Source organism: Magnolia sinica, chromosome 14 (genome assembly GCF_029962835.1).
Source record: "Magnolia sinica isolate HGM2019 chromosome 14, MsV1, whole genome shotgun sequence".
NCBI classification, from domain to species: Eukaryota; Viridiplantae; Streptophyta; class Magnoliopsida; order Magnoliales; family Magnoliaceae; genus Magnolia; species Magnolia sinica.
In genome coordinates this window covers 66,589,231-66,612,103 of record NC_080586.1, presented here as the reverse complement: position 1 = coordinate 66,612,103, position 22,873 = coordinate 66,589,231, and the positions used below count along the sequence as shown (strand labels likewise).

The 22,873-nt window shown below is 41.1% G+C and overlaps 1 protein-coding gene across 1 annotated transcript; it reads right to left on the bottom strand.

Moving 5' to 3' along the window:
* Window positions 1-498: 498 nt before the first annotated feature.
* Window positions 499-11,328, bottom strand: LOC131226045 (UDP-glucuronate:xylan alpha-glucuronosyltransferase 2-like). The gene is made up of 2 exons (XM_058221704.1): window positions 10,597-11,328; window positions 499-1,739 (listed from the first exon to the last, which is right to left on the bottom strand). Exons 1-2 carry the CDS (start codon window positions 11,315-11,317, stop codon window positions 829-831), a joined length of 1,632 nt encoding a protein of 543 aa, XP_058077687.1. The 5' UTR covers window positions 11,318-11,328; the 3' UTR covers window positions 499-828.
* Between the last annotated feature and the right edge of the window lie 11,545 nt (window positions 11,329-22,873).

The following is a 22,873-nucleotide window of genomic DNA, read 5'->3' as shown; positions in this document are numbered from 1 at the left end:
CTTTGGAAAGGCGTCCGTACAGCTGGGGCGTATTCTCGCAAGGGAAAATGAGGTGGGCTTAGTCTCCTAAATGGGCCATAAACGGGTCGTACAGTCGTAAATTTCTCCACACTAAACTAATAAAGACTAACAAGCCGTATCGTTCATTTGATGGCTCTACCCATATGAAATACCCTGCAGAGATACAGGAGCAGGACAGGATTATCCATCCCACGGTGGGCCTAAAAATGGAAGGACGAAATCAATGTCCTCATCCAGCGTAAAAGAAGGAAAGACCTCAATGGCTGAGATTGTGCGATGGAACATAAAGACAACAGGATGCATGGTATCCATAAATAAAAAGGTGTGCGTTGTTGGATGAGGGCCACTGTGTGGCCCACTTTGCGCCACACCCAGTGAATCGCGAGCCGTCCATTTTATCCGCTGATCAAGGCCATCTATACATCCGATTATATGCGGTTGGATTGAAGGGGATCACTCCATCTAAGCCAATCAACAGGATGAACGGTTCCAATTGATACACAAACAAACAATCATGCTTCCATAAGGTACACCCAAAATCCTCAACGTTCAAAAGATCCTCACCCTTCAATCTGAGGCCTAAAAAGGACAATAAATAATAAAAAAAAAATTAAAAAAAAAAATAGGCCAAAGATCAAACGATATGGATTTTCTAGTCTGTCAGATTTTGAGGGCTAACACGTCCCTGGTCGGGTACAACAGATAGACGGTCAGAATCACTACATCACTGTCCACCATGCACACCTTCAATGCTGATCCAGACCGTCTAATTTCATGGTTCCACACATATGCTTTCAGATTACATGATCAATGAAGTTGTCTTGGATCATTCACCTTGATCTTCCAATGCCCACCGTCCAAATTAGCAATGTGGGCCCTCTCTCTCATCCTCTTCAGCCACCTATCCATGCCCCGCGAGAGCGCACAGAATCGGTGCAACCGCGTTGGCATGGAGTCATAAACCTGCCACCATATCTGGTGGGCCAAATCACTGGCGAAGATCTGATGGTCCTTCTTATCCCAATTACAATCATAGTCCCTGTAGCACAACCACGGCTTAAAACCCAAGTAATGAATTGCATAGGCATTGGGCAAATCACGACCGTTCCTATTGTGGGTCCGCTTAAAAACCTTAAGACGATTTAATCTCCCTGGCAATCGATGCCACCATATGAACACTTGATTTAGGTACCCTTGATCACCACCGTTGTATGACACAAGTTGGTCCCTCTTATTCATCAGCATCTCGAAAATGCAATTGGACGGTTCGATCAGCATGATTCCAGAATTGAATAACACACCGTTGTTTCCTGCAGCGGATAACTGGGGCATCGTGAAGAAACGGTCGAGATTCTCTAGCACGATCAGGTCCGAATCAATGAACATGATCTTATCATACTCAGTGAGTTGCCATATTCGAAGCTTACTATAGTTCCACTCATTGTAGGCATTTTTCTTGGCCTGCGGGCTTCTGATCCGTTCGATCATCTTGATCTTCCATCCAGCAGCTTTCAGAGCCCACCTGCTTTTCTTGGTTATTGATCTATCGGCTAGAAGGACCAGATCTTTGGTGGAGTTGGTCTGGATTATGCTTTGGGCTAGTGCTATGGCCCCACAGACATACCTCTCTGATGAATGGAGAACAGTTGCGTACGCAACTCTTGGGTGCTCCTGCGGGTACTGGATTTTTGAGAAATCATATTGGATTTTTCCTTGGCCTGCATTGCAAATATCAAACCAACAAGGATTAATATTTAATAGACAGGCGTAACAAAACATAAGAAGATAAAGACATTAATGTTATGGAAGAGTATGATCTTCCATACTCATGCACACAACCAGTGGACACATGACATGCACTTAACCAAATCTGAACCGTTCAAATCATGGGTACCAATGTAGATGCTTCAAAATAATAATAATAATAATTAAAAAAAAAATTGCATGCTAGGAAGGACGATAATAGTTGTCTGATTGGTAGCCGTAGATTGGACCAATAAAATAGCAAATTCAATGATTTGATTTCAACGAATAAATGTCCACTAATAAATGGAATCTGGGTATGCCGGGAGCGGATTAGGTGTTACCCGGGTAATACTTTAGGGAACATGCTTTCCGTGGGGCCCACCTTGATGATTTGTTGTATATCCACACCGTCCATCCGTTTCTGTAGCCCATTTTAGAAAGCAATCCCAAAAATTAAGCAGATCCAAATCTTAGGTGGACCACACCGCAGGAAACGGTGGTAATTGAGTGCCTCACCATTAAAAATATCAAAGGGCCTATCATAAGGGTTTCTAATGTTTATTTCCCATCCAACCTGTTGTTAATGTCAAAAAGACCCGGATGAAGGGAAAAATACTAAGATCAGCTTGATCCAAAACTTTTCTGTCCCACAAAAAGTTTTTAACTGTCATTCATCACTGTTTCTAGTAGTATGGTCCACCTAAGATTTGGATCTTCTTAAGGTTTGTAATATCATCCTAAAATGAGTTGGAAAAACAGATGGACGGTGTGGATATACAACAAATACATCAAGGAGGGCCTCACATGGCTGGGGTAACACCCACTAAGGTGTCACCTGGGTAACAGCTAATCCTCTCCTGGGTCATGCCTCATCTACGGGGCCCACAATTTGGGAAATTTAGATTCAGGTCCTGTATGTGATGTGTATCATGCCGCGGTACATGTGTACGGATGGCTAGGAGAGGGTAAATTCGTAATAAAAGTGTGGACCATTTGAATTATTATTATTATTATTATATATATTTTTAATCTGGTGAGTTAGACTTGCTTAATCGGTTTGGTGAAAGATACACAACATGGTGGGCCCACACATAAACCAATGGTCGGGATCCGATTACCCACTATCCTCTGTGGTGTGGCACATCTGAGCCATGGATCTATAGTGGCTCATCAGGACTAAGGCAATCTATACCATCCACTTTGTTGGGTCCTTGCTCTTGCTCGGGTGGTAGACTCTCACGAGTTTCAACACCTGGTCCAGGTTCGAGTACCCATAGGTGGTGAAATTTCACTACTGTGTGAGTGTGTAAAAAAGAAAGGAAAAAAAAAAAACAAAAAACTATCCACATCGTTGGTGACATATTATCTCACCCATCTTCTCTCATAAACTACTTTTATTCGACGGGCGTCACGTGCTTAAGCTAACTTTGAAAAAGAATACTAGAGAAGCTTACCTACTTTAGTAAACAAATAGAAATAACTGGATAAAGACCGTTTTGTAATATTTACAATATTGTTGTTGTTCTTATGAGAATTCATCACCTACAATTGAAAGTAGGTTGGACTGTCTGACATTTTTTCCAAACTTATAATCTTTTATTTACTTGGGCTTTCAAAGACACTGTACTTTTAAGAGTTTTTTTTTTTTTTTTTTTGTCATTGTGCGCGTGTAAATGAAATTGTCTGTACATGCCACACATGTGCCAATATGATGCGTACATGTGAGAACCAATCATCCATCATATTAGTAGAGGTGGACATGAACCGAGCTAGCTTGGTTAGCTCGATTGACTCAACTCGAAAAAGCTCGATTCAACTTTGTTCGAAGCTGAGTTCGAGCCAAGTCAAACTGATTTTGAGCTTGAAAATGAGTTCGAGCCACTCAACCCGGATCGAACCCAACTTGAATCCAACTCGGATCGAACCGGTGCGGTAACTCAGTTACTTTGATATTGATTTTGCTCACCAAGTGTTTGATGAAATGACTCAACGAAGTATGGCTGGTGGCAAGGAAGGTATTGGAAAATTCTACCCATGGTAGCTTACATAGGTAATCCATCTGTAAGCTATCTTCTCCCGCACAATATTACACAACTATTTGGGAAGGAACGAATGGATATTCTACACGTATTTGGTGATCCAAACAATCGAGTCAGTAAATCAATCTTACAGTTCTCTATCATAAAAATTAGTCATCTCCAATGCTGGCAACAACAAAACTTTCTCCACCCTCTTTCTTGGCTTTTATGTTGCTCAGAAGGTGTTTGACAACATACATGTAAAACTATTACTGCTATTTTACAAACACTGAAATTTTGAACGTTCAATCCAGGTATTTGTGGAAATGCTGCAAAGGCGAACTCAGCTTAAACTAGCCCGAGCTGCTAACTGAACCGAGCCAAGCTGGCCAGTCAAGATCGGATCTCAGATATATCATGCCATGATAGCACGTGTGGTGTGTATATGAGCTTTATTGTACACGTGTGTAGCTTAGCAAAGCTTTTCATTGAAGGAAAATAATTGTAAAGATGGGATTTTAAGTGAACCATGGTAGGTTGGGTCCTTGCTCTTGCTCCAGTGGCAGACTCTCAGGAGTTTCAACACTGGGTCAAGGTTCGATTACCCATAAGTGGTGAAATACCACTACCGTGAGTGTGTGGGAGTGTGTGCGCCCGTGTTAAAAAAAAAAAAAAAAGTGAACCATGGTAGGAGATCAGTTGTCTATAATAAACTAATGCTCCTCGTCTGGTTTTTTAGTCGGCTTAGTCGAGGGTGACACACGTGCCAGCATGGTACATGCGTGTGAGATCTAATCCATCCATCAGGTTGGTCCGTCCTTTTACATGCTTTCCCAAAAATAAATCTGGTTCACTCGACATGTGGCCCCAATATTGGTAACAAAAAATGCGTTAGAAAATTTAAGCTTTTTCAGACGGTACATTTGTTTTGTAAATTGCGGGCCCCATTATATCTTGGACATATCGTGCTATGCTGGCACATGTGTGGCATGCACATGAGGTGTATTGTACACGTGTGGGCTTTGCAAAACTTTCTAATGGAAGCTTCCTAAATATAAAAAAGGAAAAGAAGTTTTCTTGGTACTCAGTCAGAAGGTTTGGTCATTGGCTTCTATAATCAGAAAGGGATTGTTTTTATGATCTGTTAGAGTATGCCGCTTGATACGCAGGATTGGTTGGGCAATCCTAATCTCTAATTTTTGGATACTTTTATTTCAACCGTCCAAGAAATGCTCACCATAATCAAATAATCAGAGAATAAAATATTCTTAATTTTTGGCTCATGATATATCTAAAGTGGACACAGAATTTGTAAAGCTTAGTTCTTTTTTGGCCACATATGTAATTTTTAAGTGCTTGTGTATCATCTATCACTGTCTGCTAGAGTATCAAAGTTTTTTTTTTTTTCTCTACTATAAATACTAGCAAAGTCCACGCCTGAAGGGGACGCGAATTGCATTCTGTGTGGCCAACCGTGATGTATTGGTTTCATCTGTGCCGTCCATCCATTTTTCAGATTATTATAGGGTACGAGCCTGAAAAATGAGACAGATCAGAGATTCAAGTGGACCATACTGCAACGGTGTTAATTATGCCTACTGTTGAAACCTTCTTATGGCCCACCATGATGTTTATTTTACATGCAACCTGTTCATAAGGTCAGATAGACCTGGATGAAGGGATAAAAACAGATATCATCTTGGTCAAAACTTTTGCAGATCTTAGGAGGTTTTTAACGGTGGACGTTCAATCCACTGTGTGGTCCACTTGAGCCTCTTATTTACCTCATTTTTCCTGTATCATACAATAAAATAATCTAAAAAATTGATGGACTGAGTGGATAAAAAACATACGTCAAGGTGGGCCACACAGAGCCCCTGCCTGGACCGAGTCTGTCCAGTCCAGGAGGGGACTCGGTCCAGGCGGACGCGGATTTCCTGCCAAGGCCTTGTGCGGAGAGTTCCTGCACAAGGACTCTAGGTGGGGCCAATGCAATTTATGTTAAAAATCCATTCCGTGCATACGTTTTTATAGAATATTTTATTGAGTTTTTACAAAAAATGAAGTGTATATAACACTCAATTAGGCCACACAGGAGGAAACATTAGTAATTCGGTGAGCACCGTTGAAGCATTCTTATGGCCGTAACGGTTTTGTATCAAGCTATAGTTCTAGTGTTTTCACTTCATCCCATTGTTAATGACCTTATAAACGGTTTGGATATCATATAAACTTCAATGTAGAGCCTAGGAGGGTTTCAACGGTAGAAATTTCTTTCCCCAATTTTCTCTCTTGTGTGAACAACTTGAGTTTTTTTATCACCTGATTTTTGGGGTAAAGTCCTAAAGTTAGATCTAAAAACACATGGACGGAATGGATTTCTCACATACATTTCAGTGGGCCCCACCCAGCATCCTTGCGCAGGAACCTGCGAAAGGCTTTGCACGAAATCCGCTTTCGCCTTGGGCGGCGGAGGAATTGTATGATCCTCGACCGAGGATATGCATAGTATACTTGCGTTTCAGTCGTGCAAGTGGGACCCATGGTTTAGCAATCCAGTCCATTTTTCTGCTAGGGCCAATCAAGATGGACCGTCCATATGAAATCTCAACTACAGGACCATTTTAACCACTAATCAACCGTCCATTTCTAGAGCATCAAATTGAAAGGTTAAGATAGTCCCATCAAAGATATGTTTGGAGGATGGCCCATCCATATTGCTTGGAAATAACAGATCAATGGCTTGGATGACCAAACTATAGGCTTGAATTACACAACTTAATGGCATGAACGGTTAGAATTGTCCCATCAAAGAACATTGGCTCATCTACTCCCAAAGGACAGTAATTTTCTTCAAAATAGGAGTTTGCAAGTCCCAGTCTCAACCTAACGTGTGTGACGTCATTTTTATTTTACTGATTTTGGATAGTTTGTGATAATGCATAAGAGAGATTTACTAAGTCCTCACGGTTGTATATCCCTGACCATCTACAAGCAAGCACATCTGGTACATGTTATCCTAAAATTTCCATCAGGGGGGTCTCACTATGCGTGGAGTCCCGGGCTAATAGATGAAGCCAGCCACGAGTGCAAATGAGTTGGGCTTACATAAGCCAAGCCAAAAAGTTAAACCTATGAATCCACCGATTAGAGCTCTGGATTTAAAATTCAAGCTTCACTATTTTGAGTTTAAAAGTTTGAACTAGGTCTACATTTTAAGACTTCCTCAAGTGAGCCACGTATGATTATTGATTTAGATCAAATTATTGGATTATTTAGATTGAATGATTTAATGATTCCCATTCTAGTTGTGATCATTGTAAATATGTTTGGAGTGGGACACTTGACATATGGTTTCTATATATAGTTATTAATCCAGATATAAAAGCTTACCCTGCAAAAACCCTATATGAGAGAAGTATGATAGGTAAACTTCTCTAAGTTTTTTTTATAAATAGATATCTTGATTTCTTTATTCACATAGAGAGAAAATCCTAATTTTATTGAAGGTTTTTCTAAAGGTGTAAGGTACAGAAAATAAACATTTTCATCAGCTATATCGAGGAATCAAGAATATTTTCCCAATCGAATATACTTCAAGGTTCTGCCGTTGAATTTTTATTATTGATGTATAAATGATCCATCAATTTCACAATTAAGGTATACCATAAGTTCCTTCAAAACCAACCTAACCTGATCCAACCCGAACTTAGACTTAGACTCACACCCAAACTTAGCTTTAATTTTTTTTTAAAATGTAGTTAATTAAGTACATAACTTTTAATATACAAGAAACCATGTTAATTGATTTACCATAATAATCTAAATATACCTATCGACCATGTAACTAAAATAACGTTTATCAAGCAATCATGACCTTTCAATTTGTTTCTATCAAATATGTACGGTTAAAAAGTAAAGTAGACAGATTATAAGGGCAAAATTAGATTGTTATTGCTATCTTCTCGACGTAAAAATTTGGGTTGTGCTCCATCTACAATTTGGTCAGTCATTTGGATGGTTTGGATTGATGTACACCTTTTGTGCGGCTTGGATGTCCTGTGCATGTGACCAGTTGGTAGAAAGTTGGTGTAGCATGGTAAGCTTAGTTCCACGGTTGTATGTGATTATTCCTTTTACGCATACATATTCATATATGTATTAGGTATCAGGTGGCTGTGTTACTTCAGAAAATTATAAAATAACTAGTGTCATGTTGCATGCATTTAGTACGGTCATGATCCGTACAACAGGGGAACACCGGGAGATAACCATCCATCAAATATCTGTCCTTTTCCATGGACGGTTGGTGTGGTTTTCTCTTAACTGTCAATTTGAAGGACATCGATCAAAGGGATTAGAAGCTCGAAGGTCCAGATCACCCGATCATGGGTCCCAATTGCTCAGACATGTGCATGAGACACGATTCGCACTGCGATGCATGACGACTTGGAATAGGTGAACCTGCCAGTGCTTGTGGGCCCCATCATGAGGTATGTGTTTCATCCATGTCATCCAACCATTTTCTCAGATCATTTCATGATATGAGCCCAAAAATGAGGTAGATCCATATCTCAAGTGGACCACACAGTGTTCATTTAACGGCCACCATTAAAAACTTCCTGTGGGCCAAAAAACCTTTGGATCAAGCTGATTTTTCTTTTCCCCTTCATCCAGGTCTGTAAGACCTAAACAACAGGTTGGATGTCAAATAAACATTACATCGGGCCCTAGGAGGGTTTTAACGGTGGACATTCAATCACTACTATATTCAGGTGGTGTAGTCCACCTGAGTTTTATATCTCCCTCATTTTTTGGGATCAAGCCCTAAAATATCTGAAAAGCTGGATGGACGGCGTGGATAAAACACATACATCATGGTGGGGCCCACAGAGCACAGACCACTAGCCACTCGGCCAGTGGCAGAGTCACTAGCCAAACGCGTCCGTACGATATGGTAAGCATGAGTCTAAAATGGTACGGAATTGGAGAGGAAAACTGAACGGTGTGGGTCAGCTGACTTTGTAATTATCCGTGGTCCACACATGATCAGAGGCTTACCGGTCATTTGTGGGCCCCAATTAGACAGATGTGGGTCCCACTGTTTCTACCAATGGAATGTAACCCCCAATGTAAATGCTACTCCTATTCATGCTAGTGTGGGGGCAAAGTCATGGTTTTAGGATGCGGACTGCGTCCTTCACCTGCCGGACGGACTCAGTCCAGGCAGGGCTATGTGGGGCCCATAATTATGTATGAGTTTTATCCGCAATGTCCATTCATTCTGACAGATCATTTTAGGGTATTAGACGAAAAATGAGGCAGATCCAAGGCTTAAGTATGCCACACCACAAGTAGCGGTGATAACGACAATGACAGTTGAAACCCATCCAAACGGTTCATAAACTTCCAAGGCTTCCAGGAAGTTTTGAACGGTCGGTGTTCAATTCCCACCGTGTGGTCCACTTGAGCCATGGATCTGCCTCATTTTTGCTTGCATGCCCTAAAATGACCCGGCAAAATGGAAGGACAGTGTGGATAAAAACAAAAAGTCATGGTGGACCCCACAGAACCCCTGCCTGTACCGAGTCCATCCAGGCAGGGCCAGCACGCAATCAGCGTACGTTTTAAGCAATCGAATCTACTTGGATGAGTCGCTTGGGACCCGCCAAGTCTTAAAACCTTGGACAGACAAAATCCAAGTATTAATGCAACCTACCATATTAAAATACATGTATTAATACAGTGGACAGCATATAATAGCTGTGTTTAAAACCTGGACCATCAGATGACCCGAACCGCCAAAACGAGTGGACCCACTAAAGAAACAGATCCAACCAGAGGGTCCCACTCGTTCAACCATCTAGGCCAGCAGTTGTTTCAATCAGATCAACTAGGCCAACCTTGGTAGAATTCATTTTATTAATGGAAAATCCTAACATGCAGGTAGCTCCAAGGAAGTTCCTGCGCTGCGCTGGGATGCTACGTGGGACACACCATAATGTTTTTGAAAAATCTACCCCGTTAATCCGTTTTTTCAGATGTTTTTGCCACGTGAGGAAAAAATCAACTGGATCCAAAAGTCAAGGAGGCCATGCAAGAATGAAAACTGGAGAAAGAGTTTTTCACCGCTCAAACCTTCCTAGGCTACATCTTGATGTTTATATGCCATCAAAACTGTTTATAAGTTCATTTTCAGTGGGATGAAGTGAAAACACAAAATATTAAGCTTATAGTAAACTTTTATGGCCCTACAAATGTTTAAACGGTGGTCACTGAAACTCCACTGTTTCCTCTCGTGCGGCCCACTTGAATTTTGGATCCATCTGATTTTTAGAGTCACGTCCTAAAATGATCTGAAAACACGGATGGACGGGGTAGATTTTTCAGAAACGTCATGGAGTGCCCCACGTAGCATCCCAATGCAGGAACTTTCTTGGAAAGGCTTTGGCAGGAAATCCGCGTCCAAAGAAGTTCCATGCACTTCCCTGCTAACCGCACACGTGGCAACATATTACTGGTCAATAAAACCGTTGTTCTGATGGGCCATTACGTGGATAGGCCATATCCAAAAAATCGAAGTAATTGGACAGCGTGCCCATTCTATCGGAAGCTCAATGTGGTGATAGTTGTCCAATCACTTCAACTTTTGGCCTATCGCCCATCCACACCGTGGCCCACTAAATCAACAGTCCTGATCAGCAGAAATATTGCCGGATGCACTCTTAATTAACTGTTTGGACGAACCAGCAACATGAAATTCGGGTCGGGTCTTAAAACATTAATAGATGGAAAGAGAAGCCCAACTCACCGTGTTTAACGACGGGCACTGCCAACTGACAAGATCCGACGGGCATGAGAAGCTTTTGTTTCAGTCTCTTCAAATCGGGTCTATAAACCCATGAATCTCCCTCACGTTTAATAAGATCGTCACACCTAAAGATCTCCCACATGGGCTCACATGACCCCACAAGCACGACGGTCACAGACCGTCCATCTCCCCGGCTACTCCTCACTGCTAGATTAGCAACCACCAAATGGACCTGTAGCCTGAACACATCCCTGTCCCCCTTATTCGGGTCCCTACCACATGGGACACGGGCGATCACGGCATCGAACGCTCCAAACTCTTCGAACCGTGGCATCGGTATGATCGGGCATTTGGGTGCGTTGAATTTATGGTCCTCATCAATCCATTCAGGATAAAAGTCCTCCCACCTGAGATCTTCGGTCACTCGATCAAAACGTATGGTGGTCGTATTGCCTAGAGCTTGCCATTTGATCCAACCGTTCCCTTCCTCTTCTTCTTCCATGTTCACCAAGCTGATATGGGTTGTGGTCCCATCGGATTCTTTTGCGAGGAAATTGAACGTCTCGGATTGTTCGGTGGCCGCGCTTTTTCTTGAATGGCGCACTCTCTGATGTTGTTCGAGCAGGGATGTATAGGTTATAACCGAGAACAAGAGAGATAGAGAGAAGATAGAAATATAAGAGAGCTTCACCTTTAGGAAATAGGTCTTTGAAACAACCATTTCAGCCCTACTACTATCTATTTTTCTTCTCTTTGGTAGACAACTAAGAATATTTATATATGCTGAGGTAGGGTGTGCATGGCGCACGTTAAGAAGGTGGGCCCCACATGAGGAGGTGGGGCTTGGAATAGGTAAGCGCAGCCACTATAAAAAAGGTAGATTCCTGTGTGCGTCTCCACAAATTCTTAAACGGTAGTGACTCATGTGGGGCCACCATATGGTTGGAAAATACAAGTGTGGTCCATTCAATGAGTCCATATCGATGATTTTTGCACGAGGTGATCCTTGTAGTGGGGCCAACCTATTGGATGGTTTGGATGTCTCATGAAAGGTTGAAAGTTATCCATTCGGTGGACCATAACTATCGTACCAGATGGTTAAGATCATTTAATCAGCCCACCCACGGTAGGGTCTGTAATTCAGACGGTACAGATTGATGTACACGCGCATGATGAGGTTGGTGGACCAGTCACCATCATTTAAGAAATGGTGGAATACCCACAATAGCATAGGTGGGACATGCACGCATGGAGCGTTTTCATACGAAAATAAGCAAGGGGTAGGAAGGTCCAGATACGCAGTAATAAAAGCACAGTACAGGGTGCCTGCACTCCCTAAACTAGGTAAGGAGAAGGGGACCATTTCAACCGTATCTTGTTACAGGGTAGGATGGTGGTGGGGTCAGATGATCCACTTAAGGAACTCTCCTCAACCACTTCAGATTGTGACCCTCCAACCCTGGCCCACCAAACATAGGGCTTGATTTTGGTCATGTTAGATTATGTGCCGTCCATCAGATTAAAATAAATATATATGTTTATATGTATGGATGTGATTATTTTATGTATGTGATGATATCGATAATCATTTATGATTGAAATGGACGGTTAATAAATAAGAAATGTTCAACGTGAAACGAAATAAAAAGGAAGGAAGTTCTATTTCTTGGTCCCATCAATGATGGGCCCACCTAGATGCAAGGTCAGATGATTATGTTCTTTCATCTATTTGATCCAACCATTGATGGATGGTTGTACAAAAATCTCACAAATGGGAATTCCTATCTGATCAATATCTAGTGGATGGTCAGGATCATCGCATCCTGCCAGGTGGGTCCATCACGGTTTTTAGTTTTACATAAGATACATGATAATAATACAAAAATATATTGGTCATCTTACACGGTAACTTCACCATGACCTGACCCTCTGCAACACTAGTTGGACACAACGGGTAAAACACCTGAGCTCTATGACACCATCGTGCTTTGCATATGACATCTACTCTGTCCATCACGTACGTTGCCTCGTATGCACCGTTCATCGTAACAATCAGATGGACTCACAACTCAGGTGGGCCATACCACGAGGAACAATGTAAAATCACTAAAACCCCTATGATCAGGTGGTGTGGTTGTTATCAGTTTTGAATCGTGTTGTTTTTCAAATTGGCCGTTTATCTTGGTGAGGACCACCTGATGAATGGGTTGGATGGAATACAAACACTGTTTTGGACCACACACAAAAACCTATTGTTGGTTCCTCATCCACATTGTTCCCTATGGTGTGACCCACCTGTGATGATTTCTGATCACAGGACCTGATTTCGAGGGACTCACATGATGGACGTAGTGGATGTCACACATACAACATGCTGGACCCAAAGATCTCTGTCGTTGTAGAATATTCCTGTCCATCTCACCGTATATAAATTGCAATGCAATGCACACCAGAGTTTTAAAATCAAATTATTAAATCGGAAGAATCCGATGCTGAATGTTAATATCTACGTTAGTGATCCTGCACTCTGCTTCGATCTACATGGATATGTGTACAACATTTGGACCGTCCAACCGACGGTTCCTACTGTGGATGGGCCATATATCGAAATGCACATTGATTAAATGATCTTAGCCATTGATTAGAAGGTCTTTTTGCATTGAATGTTGATCCTCAAAAGTCATGCAATTATTGGCTCCGATCGCCAGGTCCGTACGATTCCTTGAACGAATAAACAGCTGGGAATTTGTAGAAGGGTCCCACGTGTATGTATATCAAGAACTCTCACTGAGATATTTGCCCTGACCGTTAGATCCTTTCCCAAGCTTTTGAACGTATGGTATTTAACCATGCGTTCGAGCTTTGCCAGGCCCCACTAGTAATGTTTACGTCGAATGCAATCCGTGCATTCAGTTACAACGATCATCCGTTTCAAAACTCAGGTGGGGTATACCACAGTCAGAGAAATGCATAATCATGCTATTTGTGGCATTAGGAAATTTCAGAGCTTATTTGATTAGCTGTAAATACCTGACATGGGTTTTCAAATAAGTATTGATTACTTTGGTATTTCCGTGCTGACCTGTACTGATTTTCAAATAAGATAGGTTACGTGGCACAACTTTATGGGCCCCCCCATGAAGTATGTGTTTCATTTACACTATCCATTTAATTTGGTGGACAATTTAGGGCATGAGCTGGAAAATGAGGCGTGGAATACATCATAGGAAATAGTTGGAACCCTTGTAAGGCCATCATGATTTTTATTTTACATCCAACATGTTCATAGGTAAAGGTGGGCACCGGACAATCCAATCTAGCTAACTCAACTCATCCGACTCGGTCTGATCCAATTCGACTCGAACTGAATGGGTGAGTTGATCCGAGCCAAGTAAGCTTTGCCCAATCTGAACTCAAACAAAGTCAAGTTCGAGTTACCCAGTAACTCGATTTGACTCGACCTGAAACTCGATCTGGTTAGACTCGACTCGATCCGAAACCCGACTAGACCAGACTCTCTAACCCTACCCCGACTCGATCCCAGCCTCTCTCTCTCTCTCTCTCTCTCTCTCTCTCTCTTTCTCTCTCCTCCTCTTCTAAGCCCGGCAACCACCTCCCTCCCTCATCCTCTTCCTCCTCTTCCAAACCCAACAACCACCTTTTCCTCTTCCGAGCCCGGCAACCACCCGCCGCTATCACTTTCCTCCTTCTCTTTGTCCTGTCCACTCCCTCCCTCCCTCTCTTATCTCTCAATCCAACTCGGTGCCAACTTGACCCGACTTAGTACTTTTGACTGGATCAGACTTGGTCCCAATTAGTCCAGGACAAACTGAACTTGGATTGAGTTAGGCATGCTGGACTTGGTATCGAGTCGGATCGAGTTCGGGTTATGCCTATTTCAAAACCGGATCGAGTCAAGTCAACCCTAACTCAATACGACTTGACTCGATGTCCAACTCTATTCATAGGTGGCCCACACATGGATGAAGATAAAAAACAGATATTAGGTTGATCCAAAACTCTCGTGGCTCATGAGAAGTTTTTAATGGCAGGCATTCAACCCCTACTATTTTCTATGGTGTGGTCCACATGAGCTTCAAATCTTATATTTTTTGGGCTCAAGCTCTAAAATGACATGAAAAAAAAAAAGGACGCATGGATACGAAACAAAAATCATGGTGGGCTCCCCTCAGTTTTGGTTTTGTAAAGGTTGGATTTCGTCTGATTTTCAAGGTGAAATTCTGCCTCTAACTAAGCATGTCTGCATCTCATTATTGTGATTTTACCACCATTTATCAATATTTATATTTAAGTAAGTACCCGTTAGTTTAAATATGTCCCTTCATCCTAGTGGGGCTCATATCATATAAAGGGGTTGGATTTAACATAACTAACAGTGGACCAACATCTTATTCCAAAGTTCCTATGGTGTGGAATGGCATGAACAATTCAATAGGGAAGAGTAGCTTCAGTGGTCATATCATTCCCATATAATTAAATAAGCAAAGTAAGATAATAATGAAAGAAGATCGACATGTCTTATTTCATTTGGTGTAAGTTACGTAAGTTATACTTAGGCCTGTTTTGGCAACCATTGCTGTTATTAACTTCGGGCTATTGTTACGGATCTTGTTTTAAATTTAGCAACAAATATTATCTGTAAGTACATGTACATTTCGTTATATAAAATATGGTTATGGATTAGATCCGTAGCTATTGATTAATTAGCTACAAATTAAATCCGTAGTGTTACTTGAAAAGCAATGTCGACGAATTTACTACGAATTATAACCGTAGCTATCGAGCATGTTTTAATTAGTGCATCAATAAGACTGATTTTTTAGATTTATAACACTGAGTCAATTTCACGAACTGGTTAGACGACACTCACATATCACAACAAGCTCCACATGCTCAAATGTACAGTAATTACAATACATTCATGCATATATGCCTATTATTGAAGTGAAATTAGTCTTAAATCGTGTCAATTACCATTATTACTGATTATTCTCACCTCTTAGGGCCAACTATGAAAATAACAGGTAAAGAAAATTTATGGATTTTAAATTGATTTGTGTAATTACAAGAGAGATGAGAGTTCTAAGCTTTATGAGCCCCACCATGATGTATTTTATCCATACCATCCATTCAGTTTTTGAAATCATTTCAGTACATGGGCCCAAAATTGAAGTATATCCAAGTTAAAGTGGACCACACCACAGAAAGCAGTGAGGATTAAATGTCTACCATTGAAAACTTCTTGGGGGCCACCAAAGTTTTCGATCAAGCTGATATTTGTGGTTTCCCTTCGTCCAAGTCTATGTAACCTTATGTATAGTTTGGATGACAAATAGACATCATGGTGAGGCTTAGGAAGGCCTAAAGATGGACATCATCGTTCCAATTCTTTATATGATGTGGTTCACTTGAGCTTTAGATCTACCTTATTTTTGGGCCATGCCTTAAAATAATCTTGAAAAGTGAATGGACAGTGTGGACATAACATATACATCATGGTGGGCCCCATAAAACATAGTGATGTAAAAACACCATGGAAGCCTATGGCCACATACCACACAATCCGCCTCCAAGCATGACTTAGTAGAAAACATTGTATTTTTATTCACTCTGTCAAAGGAGCTCACCGGATAATTCTCTATTGTGGTCAAGTACATGGATAAAAAAACCATTTAGATAGGTGAACCATATTCAGACAATCACAACCATACAATTAACGGCATCCAAAATGACATGGTTACTATCATTTTCATCATTGTGATATTAGAGGCATGTGCGGTCCATGATGGACCCTACTACTCAATGTCCCACCTCTGATCATAGTGGGCCCCACCTGGTTCGAAATAGAAATTCACACTATAATAAGGATAGGCATAGGATAGACATATGAAAATTCCCAAGTAATAAATACTTCACTATATTAAGGATAAACATAGGCGTCACATCTTAAATATACCCAAGTAATAAATATAATCCAGATATGATTCTGGAAGCGGATTACATGCTACCGGCCGTTTGATTCATTTTCCTGCCTCTAGATTGCATACCACACATTTCCATATATGTGCATGTTGATCCGAACCAGTCATCCTAGGGTTTGGTCCATTGATTGGCCATCAAGCAATTTTTGCTGTGATTAGACCATCTTAACCGTCTAATAAATGGGACTCACCTCACTTAATGGGATTCATTGATGATTTACAAAAACAAAATTCTATTAGTATTTAGAGGATGCGGACTGTGTAGTGAGGAGCTCAACACCCTATATCGTGGTGTGAATTCTCTGTGGGGCTCAATGTGATTATATGTTTTATCTACACCGGCCATCTGTTGTTTCAGCCTTATGTTAGGGCATGAGCCAAAATTGAAGCATATCCAAAGCTCATGTGGACCACGCCACAGGAAACAATGGGAACTGAGTGTTTACCATTGGAAACTTCTAGGGGGAAACAGAAGTTTTCTAATGAGCCGATATTTTTGTTTTACCTTCATCTTGGTCTGTGTGAAATTATCAACAGGTTGGATGACAAATACTCATCGCTGTGGGCCCTAAGAAGAGGTTTCAACTGTGGAAATCATTATATCCACTTTTTTCTATGAAGAAGCTTGGATATGCTCCAATTTTGAGCTCATGCCATAAAATGAGCTGGAAAAATGGATGTACGGTGTGGATAAAACACACACCTCGTGGTTGGCCCCACAGTGAATCCACGCCATTCTATGGTGTGTATTTAGTTCTCAGCAATCAATTAAAGGGCTGAAATAGTCCAGTATTTTTGGACAATGGTCCATTTACCGTAGGAAATACTAAGTCAACAAGTAAGATGCAATCCAATTTTGCCATGTGTTTATAGTGACACGGAGGCATATGCCCAAAGGGAGCGGATTAGGAGAGACCCGGATCCACCTAGGTGAGTGGGACCCCTGACAGTGGGGTCCACAGAGATGTATGTGCCTTAAATCCACACCATCCAATCGTTTGGAAAGCTCATTTTAAGGTGGACCACACTACAGGACATAGTCAGTGATTAAAACCTTACCGTTAAAAACTTCATGGATTCCACCATAATGTTTATTTGCCATCGAACTTGTTGACAAGGTCACAAACACCTAGATGAAAAGACCATACAAATATCATCTTGATCCAGAGCTTTTGTGGCCCACGAGAAGTTTTTAATAGTCAATCATCATTGTTTCATGTACTATAGTCCATTTAGGATTTGGAACTGTTTTATTTTTTGGATCAAGCCCTAAAGTGAGCTTTCAATACGGATGAACGGTTTGAATGTGGTCACATACATTACAATGGGCCTCAGAGTTAGGGGTCCCACCCACCTCAGTGGATCCAGAGCCTCACTTTATCCGCCACCTATGCCCAATTGACCTAGGGCTGAATCATGATGAGGTCGATCACTGTCTTCCTCAAGGATAATTACCCCAAATCCACGGAGCTTCTCTTGACTCCTCACACTTCTCGAATCCACGAGAAAAAAGCAAGGGAAATGGAAAATAAATTCTATAAAATTCGTAATTTGATTGATGAATGAATAAATGAGTTTACATTCCCTTTAAATAAAGATATTAAGCTATTGAAAAAGTTTCAAAATTAAACTACAACTAAAACTCCTAAAATTCACAACTTACTATAAATAGTTAACTTACTATTTATAGACGGTCGTGATGTCTCATAGTGCGCATCATTTTCGGCCAAAATAGTAAGTGTCCTATTTGGCCGAACCATGATGTTCTCTTAATTATTCTAAGCACTTTTCATGTTCGGCGCAACTCCTAAAGCCCAATGGATGAAGAGTTATATATACTCAAACTAAAATTTACTATAAATAGTAAAGACCAAAATTAAAGGGGATTTCGACTGTCCATCTAATGGTATTTTGCAAATTTGGCATGGGAAAACCCGGCATAATGGGTTTGGGTGGCTAAAGTAGTTTGTCTTACCTTAATATCATATATGGTACGTCCGATAACTCATTTTGATGTGCAAGATACATCCGTTTTAAGTCTGATGGTCTGGATCACCTCTGCTTTTGATTAGGCCTTTTCTGATCCATCTTGGCCACAAAACTGTCCACAACCCTCTCTACATTGCCACTGCCTCCAGAGGCATGGAATCAGTCCTCACGATACAATCCGCTTACATCACAGTGGGCCCCACAATCAGCGTATTTAGTTGTCGACATTCATTTAAAGGGCGAATAGTCCAACATTTTGGTTTTTTGACAATGGCCCATTTCCTACTAGAAATTCTAAATCAACGATTAAAATCCAATTCAAATTTGCCACGTGTTCATAATGGCACAGAGGTGTGGACTGATTCACATCTATGACGTGGATAAAACACACATCACGGTTGGCCCCCCTTGAAATTTAGTTGTCAGAAATCAATTAAGGGTTGGAATAGTCTAATATTATCATTATTTGAACAATGGCCCATTTATTCCTGAAAATGCTAAATCAACGGGTCAATATCCAATCCAATCTCACCATGTCTTCAAAGTGATATAGAGGCAAGAAAATTCTCAATGCCTGTGGAGGCATGGAATCAGTCCCATACATAACGGATGGGACAGATTGGTATATGGATAAAACACATGCATCACGGTTGGTGGGCCCACGGGGAATCCAAACCATGCTATTTTGTATTGAGCTCCTCACTACACAATTCACATCTGTATATAGTTGTTGGGGCCTGGAATAGTCTAACATTTTAGTTTTTTTGGACAATGGCCCATTTATTAGTAGAAATACTAAATCAACGGTCAAGATCCAATCCAATTTCACCCTGTGTTCATATAGACAAGGAGGCACTGAATATGTTCAATGCCTCCGAAGGCATGGAATCAGTCCCATGTATACAGATGGGCCAGATTCGCATAATGGATAAAACACATACATCACAGCTGGCTTCACACAGCATCCACACGAAACTTGTAGCATGGTGAACTCCTCGTTACAAGCTCCGCATCCACACGTAGTTCTCGGCAATCAATTAAAGGGCTGGAATAGTCCAATTTTTTATTGTTTGGACAATGACCCATTAACTAGAAGTACTAAATCAATAATTAAGAATGTTGAATGCCTCCTAGGCATGGAGTCTGCCTCATATGTACGGATGGGACTGATTCGTATATAGATGACTGATTCGTATATAGATAAAACACATACATCATAGTTGGGGAATTCACACCATGCTATTAGAGCTGTACATGAGTGGAGCTTTACACAGCTTGACTCGGCTCAGCCATTAACTGATCTAGATCGGCTCGGTTCAATCCTCGAGCCTAGCTAGCTAGCTCGGTTTAGTTCGGTCAGTAACTCAGGCCGGTTTTCTCAAACACATGGAGTGCACGTTTAATTTCTCACGATACGCAAAATAGTAACAATAGTTTACATGCATTTCACTAAACACTCAGTGGGCAACATCAAAATCAAGTTACCATGTTAGTTTGATCATGTAATAATAATAATAATAACATTATTATTATTTTTGTAATGATTTGTTTTGTATCCATATCTTCCTTGCTACCAGCCGATCCCGTAGAGAATGTATGCACCCAAAACAACACTTCGTGGAGTCATTTCATCAAGCACTTGGTGAGGAATGTCAATATCAAAATAACTCAGTCACCGAACTTATTTGATCTGAGTTCGATTCGAGTTGAGGCTCGATCAAAGTTGTTTTGAGCTCGGACAAGCTCCTAAAATCAGCTCAACTCAGTTTCAAACTAAGTTGAATTGAGCATTTTTGAGTCAAGTCAAGCGAGTTAAACGAGCTAACTCGGTTCGTGTACAACTGTATATGCTATCACGTGGTGAGCTCCTCACTACACGATTTATGTCCTTATTTAGTTGTCAAGAATTAATTAAAAGACCAGCGTAGTCCAATTGTTCGTTGATTTTTAAAATGACTAAATCAACTATTAAGATTCAATTAAATTTCACCATGTGTTCATATTGACATGGTGGAAATTGGATTGCATACCGCATAACTTAGTATGCATTTATCTTACTTAGTAAACTCTGTTGGGCCACCATGAATTTACGTGGTTTATCCATGCAGTCCATCTGTTTTTTCAGCTCATTTTAGGGGTTGAGCCAAAAATTGAAGCATATTCAAAGCTTAAGTGGACCACACCACAGGAAACGTGTGTGCATTTCCAGCTTATTTTACTGATTTTATTGATCAACGGTCAGGATTACTGGACCAGGAATACCGGCCGCTGTATGGGGTTGGAAACCAAGATCTAAGGATGATAAATTCGTTACAAATTGGGAATAGTTGACTACTCGAGGAACCATGCCTTGAGTTCGATAGTTCTACTGGTAGGGCCACAGATCTATCATTTACACCGTTGATCAGATGGATATCAGGGTCGATGGCCCATGTACCAAAAAGCGTTCAAATCATAAGATCCAAGCTATCTGATGTGCGGTCTTTTCTTCTTTTGCATATGGCCGTTGCTATATATATATATATATATATATATATATATATATATATATATATATATATATATATTTGCAGGTCACTGATTGAATGGATAAGATTGTCCTATCAACGAAATTTTCGGGCATGGCCATCCATCGCAAGGTATGATTAAATCAATGGTATAGATCACAGAAGCATGCCCCATCAGTACAAAGTTGCAACGAATCTGGGCAGATGATGATATACTTCCTCACTCAACTGGCGGCTGTCGTGAGTTAACCACTGGGCCATGGTTACAATTGGTCTTTTGAGACCCCACATATGAGCGGTGGCTCTGGGCTAGCTTCCAACTCATGAGAGTTTTTACTCTTACTTTTTCTTTATGTGGAACATCCAGCAGCGATGCAGCTACGATGCTTATCATGTGCTCAGTAGAGATGAGGAAGATGTTTCTATTATCAGTCTCACATCTGTTCCCTTCCTTCATTAATTCTCTATCATCATGGATCTCCTAATAATCTCTGAGGCAGCTAGGGTGCCTTCTTATTCATGCAAAAATAACAAAGGTCTCATCTACCTTTCTTATAATCTAAAGTATGGAATATGAGATAAATGTTGGGAATTTTTGCTACGGAATCACACAGATGTAGATCTATGATAACAATTCAATAGTAACAAGCAACCACAGAAGAACACAAAGATTTAACGTGAAAAACCCTTGTGGAAAAAAACCACGGCACAAAGCGACAAAAATCCACTATGAAAAGAAAATTACAAGAGCGAGGACTTACCTGATTCGAACAACCTCGAATCTCACCCTTACTACACCCTTTGATAACTCTATAACTATTTAGAATACCTTTAAAAAGCCCTAGAATAACTTAGAATAGCCCTAGGGACTCTTCTTTATAGTTTAGGAAACTTCCCTTTCGCACCCTTGCGAAACCGCCTCAGATTTCCGCAGTCCGCACAAGATCCAGACTCGAATCTGCGTAACCTCGACTGGTCGAGCCGAGTCCTCGACTGGTCGAGGGACCCCCTCGACCGGTCGAGTGCCCCGGACACCCAAATAAGGAGCTCGTTGGACTTTGAGTCGAGCAGGCCAGGGTCCAGTTGAAAGACTTTAAAAAAGTCTGACAACAATCTCCACCAAGTCTTCAATCTTCAATTGTGTATCTTGTTGCCCTCTTCTCTTATCTCTGCATCATAGCTTCTTGTACACACTCTGTCCTTCTTTTCCACCATTACCAAGCCCAGAGAAGTTACACAGAACTTGAACTTGTCTGCAGGAACGATCTATGTGAGCATGTCTGCCGGATCAGAATCCACGTGCTCAACCACTTTTGCTCCTGTCTTCTCAAAAGGAAAGACGTAGTCTTCTTACCATCTCACCGCTACCTAATATTGCTTGCCGGGGTACTTGCTCACAACACTGATAGCCTGTGAAATAACCAGTCTAATCCAGACCTTGGCATACACTACCAACTGCATTTGAATAAGGCTTATGAGATATCCTGCTTTTCCTCATCTGTTTTGGGACATATCCTGAGAAAAACTTGAGGAGAGACGCGTATGGAACGCTCTCTGGCTTTACCTGGCCCATCACATTCTTGATTAATACCTACACACAAGGTATTCCTCTTGTGATTACAAAAGCCTACTCCTCTTTCAGTCTCAACGCCGAGAACCATCTTTACAACCCCCCCGATCCTTCATCCTGAATGTCCCACTTAACCTAGTCTTCATTACATTGATTTTAGACATGTCATAATTGGCGATCTATATGTCATCAATTCCTGACTCATCATG

Coding starts and splice junctions, on each gene's coding strand:
- LOC131226045 (XM_058221704.1), bottom strand. CDS start 11,317: ATGGTTGTTTCAAAGACCTATTTCCTAAAGGTGAAGCTCTCTTATATT. Junction 1,740..10,596: donor AGTGCCCGTCGTTAAACACG/GTGAGTTGGGCT, acceptor TTTGCAATGCAG/GCCAAGGAAAAATCCAATAT.